General features: G+C 46.6%; 1 protein-coding gene across 1 annotated transcript; it reads right to left on the bottom strand.

The window, feature by feature from the left end:
* Window positions 1-3,583: 3,583 nt before the first annotated feature.
* Window positions 3,584-4,927, bottom strand: GJA8 (gap junction protein alpha 8). The gene has a single exon (XM_036830569.1). The coding sequence runs from the start codon at window positions 4,925-4,927 to the stop codon at window positions 3,584-3,586; it is 1,344 nt and encodes a 447-aa protein (XP_036686464.1).
* Window positions 4,928-7,672: the final 2,745 nt, after the last annotated feature.

Here is a 7,672-nt window from a genome sequence, read left to right as displayed (position 1 = left end):
TGACATCTTGGGGTTCCCAGAATCAGAGAGGTGCAGCCCACACTTCTGATTTGAACGTCAGTGTTCTTTGTGGGAAAATCTGATCCCCAGGTTGAACTGATCTTCAGGAGTATTTGTCCAATTCTGTGTTGCATGCTTCCTCTGGGTGCCAAGTAACAAAGTCATGATGAAAAGCAGATAGGCCTTTCTATGATGCCCCAAATATGAGGCCTAGGGATTACAGAGCCAAGCTTGAAACTTTCTAACTGAACTTGAGTAACTCTATCCTTCCTGGTCATAGATCTCCCCTGATGGAGGTGTTATAACTGCTATTAGGCAATTAGCCCTTTTATTCTGGAGAGAGCTGAACTTTTGATGCCATGCTGTCCAGTGCTTTTTTTAAATTGGTAGATCCACACACTGTAAAGGTTTAATCTAACAGGGGAAGGACCAGGATTAGGATTTAAAGCTTGGCCTTCATGCAGCCCAGGGGCGATTATCATCTTGAGTCAGTCATAATTATTTGCCTCAGAAGAGATACTGAGGGATCCAGCTGTACAGGGTAAGGTCCTCCACAGACACACCACTGCCTGTGAATGGAACCTGGCAGCAGTTGTGTGGCAGCTTAAGGTGAGGCATGAAGTGACATTTTCCATGGGTAGAAAGTAATTGCCTATCTGTCCCCAGCCATTTTTCAAGGTCAAATAGGTTCCTACCAAACATATGGTGTCAAGATTCTGTTTTGAGCCTTCTCTGAGAGAACGGATCTCCTCAGTGTCTATTCCACATTGAAAAACTCTCACCAGATAACTGCAAGGCAGGTTGGGAGAGTCAGATAGAAGCTACCCACCTGCCCTTCTTCCCAGTCTCCCTGCTGCTGGAGGAATCTCTCAGACACCACTCAACAGGCTCTAGACTTGGCAGCTAACTTATTAATCCTTCTGATACCCCTGGAGGTACGTTGGTGGTAAATGCCATCTCTAGTTTGTAGACAGAAAACTGAGGTACAGAGAGGTTAAGAGATGACAATAACACAGCTACCAAATGGCAGAAATAGAAAAAAAAATCCTGGTCCCTTGAGGCCTGTGTCTGTTTCTTCCAAAATAAGTTTCCTTGTTTGTTGGGAAGACTGAGAGGGAAAATGGCAACTTCCCCTCTGGTGGGGTAGGTACAGACACTGAAGCAGGATGCAGCTTCCTTCAAGGAAATACACTCACACACTTAGGCTCCAGCAAGACAAGCAGACAAGCAGCCCTAACCTACATCTCTACAGCTGGTTCCAAAGAGCACCAGCAGTTTTCACTTGGAACAAGATGCAGTTTTTTTCTTTTCTCTTTTGAATTAAGTCCTAGTTGATATAGACACTTTATTCTGGTAATGATCAAGCTATTTTCAGGCTCTGAGTTTACATCTTCTTAAAATGGGTCTTCAGGAGCAAAACTGTAGGAGCAATAGTGCAGCCATTAGGGAGAGTGCAATGATATCTGGTTCTCAGGCCTGGGATTTTGTTACTTCTGTCATCATGCTGAAGAAAGTCTGTCTGTAATAGTGTTGATTGCAAGGGGAAGAAAGATTCAAGTAATAGCCAGAACGTCACCTGTCTACAAGACAAATACATCTCTTCTATTCAACTGTCCATTGCCTGATACATTCCTTCACTGAAAGTTTGTCACTTCGGATTAATCTAGGTAAAATACATTTTAGGCTTTCTCTTTTAAAATGTAAATTTTCCCTGGATTAATTACAAAAAAAAAATCATACCTTAGAATGAATTTAATTTTTAGACCATTTTGCTTTAGAATGGAGCATCAAGGAATGGGAATACTGTCACAGGGGAGGAATAGTTTTGGAGGAGGCTTTGCTCTAGAAGAGCGTATCTAGAATGAATATCTTAAAAGGAAGGTGGTAAACAGAGGGCAGCACAAGGGATTTGCATTCTTTGGGATGGTGCTGGTTGGGGGGAAGATAGAATGAAGGCAGTTTTTTCTGTGTACCCTGGTGGTCTCCAGTCCATAGCCCAATTGTGGTTTCTCTCCCTCCTATCTTAGCCTTGGCACTGCAGCCCATGAAGCATAGCTTTGTTTTAGATGGACCAGCTTAGATATCAATTTCTCCCTCTGCTCTGGGAACTGATTGGCTCTAGGTAAAATTGCTCCTGTGTGAAATATGTACTTATACCTGAGGATTTTCCCTGACTGGACTCTATGTTTGAAGAGAGTTGGTTGTGGGGATAAAGGGTAGGAGACCTTCAAGATCCCTGTTGTTCCCTTGTTAAGCCTTTATGTCCCTTCCGGGGATGAAGTCTGGCCTGGGGCTAGACTTTGAGACCCTGGCTGTTTGTGTTCCCAGTTTGGAAGAGGCTCTCTCTAGTGCCACTCTGATGGTCCTTTTTGTATATGTCTTTTGCCTGAGCAAGGCCTGAGGGTTGATCTCCTCAAGACAGGCCAGTAGGCAGGTATCGTCTGGCTCAGAGCTGGGCTTGCTCCCAGCCCCTGATGAAAGGAGGTGTGGATTTCAGGCTGAGCACTGATGTTGGAAGAGGACAGGAAAGAAAAGGACCTCCTTTGCTTCAGGGAAGAAAACTGCGACCAGGGTTCAAAGCCTTTTCAGTTCAGGGAGAGGCTATGGGGTTTGTTTTCCTTTTCTGAGAGCGCCCAGTGCAGAATTCCCACCAATACAAGGGATGTAATTACATCAGAACCCAGGGGCTACAGTGACCCAAAAGAAAGGCCAGTGAGAACTCTGGACATCTCCTAGACTGATGATTTAAACCAAACACTCCAAAATGGTGAAATGAGGTTTGGAAGCCACAGGAACAAGTTGAGACCCTGAATAATATGACCAATTCCATAGGAAAGCTGGGTTCATGAGTATAAGCTGAACTTGCAAATTGGTGCCCCACAGGTTAAATTTGGCTTGCACACATTTTCTTTGGCCCACATGGCATATTTAAAATTTAGCTGGCAACCTTAAAAATGTGGGAAACTTCACTTAAATGTTTGGATTTCTGGCTTCTCTTGAAAAATCAGATGGCCAGGTAACACCGTCTGGTAATCGCTGCCTGGAAATGAGCAGCAGTTGTCCTCTGCTTTCCAAATTTCACAGCCCCAGCTCTCCCATGGCATTAGAACAGGCGCACTTCACCAATTTCAACCACCGGCCTGCATCCTGTAGGCGTTTAAGTTTGGGATCCCTGATATATGTCACACGGTGTCTGCTAGGGAAGTGCTGGGGTGATAAAGTTCAGCGGAGTTTGTGAGCTTGAGACGAGACTGGTGAAAAGCTATGAGACAAGCACAATTCTGATTGGAAGGATTTCTATGGGGACATGGGGATGAAAGCAGAATTCCCCGTGGCGTAGAGGGACAGGGCAGTCATGAGATTGGGAACTTTGACGGGACAATGGGTTTATCTGGATAGCCTTTATATACGGGAAAGGCAGTTTCCTAGTTGTCTGGCATGCACGGTTCTACTGCAGTGCCTGTCCAACCAGGGTGGGTGTGAGGGGAGGGACAGAAGACTCAAAGCACGTTGGCAACTTTAGGTTTCATCTTGCCACATGTTAGCTCGGGTGTTTTCTTTTCTTTCTTCCTTTGGCGCCGCTTCATACCGTTAGATCGTCTGACCTGGCCCGGCTGCTGGCTTTGCTCAGCCTGCTCAGGGGTCTGGGGTCATCCCCGGGCAGCTCCGGACACAGTGAAGGCGCCTTCTCAGGCGGCAGCCCCTGCTGTGATACCTTCTCAGGCGTCAGCTCTTCTTTCTCAACCTCCTTCCCCACTTCGGGGGTCTCCATTTTCTCCCCCTCCAGCACGGCCAGGGTCTCCTGGCCTTCCGTGCTCACTCTCTCTGCCTCCTGACTCTTCTCTCCCGCCTCCGGTTCTGCTCGCACCTCTGGTTCTTCTCCCGCCTCCGCAAGCTGCCCCTCCTCCTCCCCCTCCTGGGCTCCCACCTGAGCGTAGGAAGGCAGTGTCTCTTGGTAGGCCCTGGACAAGTCCCCTAGGGGCCCGGTGCCCATCTTCTCCTCGAACTGACTGAAAGGCTTGGCAGAAAGTGGGCTAGCCTCCACCATCCCAACCTCAGTAAAAGGGAAATAATGGGACACGATTTTCTCTTCTTCGAGGAGCTGGTAGCCCTTGGCCTTCTGGATGGAGGAGACAGCAATGGAGTGGAGGGACTTCTCAGGAATCTCCCCCAGTGGCTGCTCCACTGGCTTCTTGAAGGTAGATCGGATTTTCTTCAGGGCCAGGTAACTCACCTCCATAATATTGAGGAAGAGGGACACAGAGGCCATGGACAGCATGAACAGGATGAAGATGGTTTTCTCGGTGGGCCGTGACACGAAGCAGTCCACCACGTTGGGGCAGGGCCACCGGCTGCAGCGATAGAGAGGCAGGATCCGGAAACCGTACAGGAAGTAGTGGCCCACGATGAAGCCCACTTCAAAGAGGGTCTTGAAGATGATGTGGCAGACGTAGGTCCTCAGCACGGTCCCCTCCAGCCGGAACTTCTTGGTGCCTTTGCTGCTGCCGCTGCCCTTCTTGATGCTGCTCTGGTCCGCTGGGAGGGGCGCCCTCTCGCCGCCGCCGTTGCCAGGCGACTGCTGGCCCAGCTCTTCGGCCGCGCGCTCCTTGCGCTTCTCCTCCATGCGGATGTGGTGCACCGCGTGCCCCACGTACACCAGCGACGGCGTGGAGACGAAGATGATCTGCAGGACCCAGAGGCGGATGTGGGAGATGGGGAAGGCCTCGTCGTAGCAGACATTCTCGCAGCCTGGCTGCTGGGTGTTGCACACGAAGTCGGACTGCTCATCCCCCCACACGAGCTCCGCGGCCGTGCCAAGGATGAGGATCCGGAAGATGAAAAGCACCGTGAGCCACACGCGGCCGATGACCGTGGAGTGCTCATTTACCTCCTCCAGGATATTCCCCAGGAAACTCCAGTCGCCCATGTCTCACCCACCTGGAGGAAGGAGAAGGCAAAGCTCAGCCGCTACAATGCAATCTCGAATCAGCCTCTCTTTGCAAACTCTCAGGGTACCTCTCCTTCCTGAGTGACTGGCACGGTCAACGCGTAAACAGCATGTACTGAGTGCTTCCTCTGTGCAGACTAGTATTAGGGAACGAAAGAAGCATAAAAGAATCTGCTTCCACTGGTTTCCTCATCTGTAAAATGGGTTCACTTCACAAGCTGCCTGAAAGGATAAATGAGGCAGTATCTGCATAAGCCTTGAACTCCACCCCAAAATAAGGATTCATTGTTGATCATAAATAGAAACCCATGGTTACATGGATTTAAATCAGAACCGCAAGCTGAATTGAGGTTCATGAGGCATAATGCTGAATAAATATTCTAATCCATTTGTGTCTGGGCTCCCAACAAAATTTTGCTATGTATGAAATTGCCCGTCGTCACCTTACTTTTGACTGTGTTAGGGTACGTAATGATTGGATGTTGGAAGTGGAAGGAAACATTTTTTTTGAATATCTGCTTTATGACAGACCTTTGAAGTTACATTTTTTCATTCAGTTTGATCCTGCTAGACCGTAATCTTCATGAGGGTATGGACCACACCTGTTTTATTTACTGCTATATACTCAATGCCTGTCACAGAGCCCAGAACATAATGAGAGCTTGATAAGTGTTTAACTAATTTGATTCCACCACATGAGAAAACTGAGGCTCAGAGAGGTTAAATAATTTTTCTAAGATCAGACAGCTAAATAGTAGTGGTTCTGTCTGTCTGATCCCAAAGGCTGGGTTCTTTCTGTTGCCCCATTAAGATACATTGCCTGTGATTGTAGCTATACAATTTTGTGACTCCTGTACTCTTTTTTTTTTTTTTTTAAAGGACAACGTATTAGTTTTTTTCTGCTATGGTAAGATTACCATAAACCCAGTGGCTTAAAACAATACAAAATGATTTTCTTACAGTTCTGTGGGTTATGTGAGCAACATGTACCTTACTGAGCTAAAATCAAGGTCTCAACAGGACCGTGTTCCTTGTTGGGGGCTCCAGAGGAGTTTCAGTTTCTTTGTCTTTTTCAGCTTCTCGTGGCTGCCCACGTTCCTTGGCTTGTGGCCCTCTTTCTCCAGCGTCAAAATCAGCAATGTTGCAACTCTCCCACCTTTCTTTCTTTGTGACTCCTGTACTCTTAATTTACATTTTCTCTTCTCTAGGTTGAAATCTGGAAACCTTTCTTAATAGCTTTACAACTTGAGAGCAGTATATATATATTATTATTATTATTACTCTTTTAAACCCAAAGAATGGGAAGAGTGCTTTGGGAAGAAATCATGTTACAGGGTGAGGAAAGTCCACTAAGACAGTTTTAGTGTCCTACAGAATGAAAAGGGTTTAGGGTCTTTAACTGTGGCTATTTTAATAGAGCTAAAATTTGGTCTGTAGGAAAAAAAAATACCATTAAACATGCTAGTATATAATGCCCCTAGCAACAGCAATGACTAATGAACATGGGATTGAACTGACAGGGGTGATGTGTGCAAACTGGGTCATTTGTCCAGTGCAAACCTGTGGGGGCAAGCTGGTAATCTCCAAAAGACTCTGATCAACACCTCCACCTCAGCTGATGTTCCCCATGTTGAACTTCTCTAGCACTGTGACGTTTACTCATCACTGCCCTCAGACCAGGGCATGAGCCCATGCTAGAGATGCTGGTCCAGGCTTCTCCAGCTGTGCCCCACCTTAAAGGATCAGAAGTCCATGGGGCCAGAGGAATACACCCACCACATTTAATGACAGGGATATTTGCTAAACACTGGAATGAGTGATGAAAAGTGGTATCTTAAATTAGGTGGGATTTTCATCTTTAGGAGAGGATAAGCTTCCTTCCAACCTGTGCTTTGGAGCCTGGCCAGACAGAACTTGGTGGCAGATACTGATTGCAGGTGTGAACAATGCCCAAGCTATGCTCTCAGCTGTTTCTTGGTGAAGAGCAGAGAGTGTTGATCCTCTTGGATCAGAAACTTCTAGTTAGGCAAGTCATCCTCCAGCAGCTTCTCTCCTCCTGGGAAGGTGAGAGCAGCGTTGGCATTCCCAGTCATGACTCTGACATTGGGGAGAGTTCCATTTAGGAATGGGGAATTGAGAGTGGGAGAGGGTCCTCTACTCAAAACCAGACATTCAGAGTCCCAGTCACATGTATGTAGTTTTACTTCTACCTTTAACACTCCTCAAACTGCCTCTGGATCTAGTATTTGTCCTATTAAAGAGTGACAGCCATTCCCATTGCCTTCTGGAAAAAGGTGGAAATCACCACAATCAGGTAAAGAGCCCAAGCATAAATCCTATTGGTGGAAGAACCAGGAAAATCCAAGGTTTTTTTAACCAAAAAGTTCAATCTAAAATTCATGTCAAAACAATAATTTGTGTAATTTACTCCTATGAGATCAAGTCTGGCTTTAACGAACTCTAAATCTAGCGGTGTTGATGCCTTATCCGCATTGATATATCAACTCAGTTTACAATCTTACTTGTACCATATTAGTCCCTTTGGGATTTTGTGTGTATTTCACTCATGTACCCACATGAATGTGTGTGGCGAGTACAAGCTCTCAGGACTGTATGTCTACCAGTCTTGTTTCCCCTTTTTAGGATCAAAAGCTCTTGGAGGACAGGGACCATTTTGTCTTTATCCTCCGTGAACCATCATGACACAGAACAAAGACCTTACAG

This window comes from Balaenoptera musculus, chromosome 1 (assembly GCF_009873245.2).
Source record: "Balaenoptera musculus isolate JJ_BM4_2016_0621 chromosome 1, mBalMus1.pri.v3, whole genome shotgun sequence".
In the NCBI taxonomy this organism is placed as follows: Eukaryota; Metazoa; Chordata; class Mammalia; order Artiodactyla; family Balaenopteridae; genus Balaenoptera; species Balaenoptera musculus.
This window is presented reverse-complemented; position numbering and strand designations above follow the sequence as displayed.

What these genes read in the sequence shown, in the direction of transcription:
- GJA8 (XM_036830569.1), bottom strand. Translation starts at nt 4,927, where the DNA reads ATGGGCGACTGGAGTTTCCTGGGGAATATCCTGGAGGAGGTAAATGAG.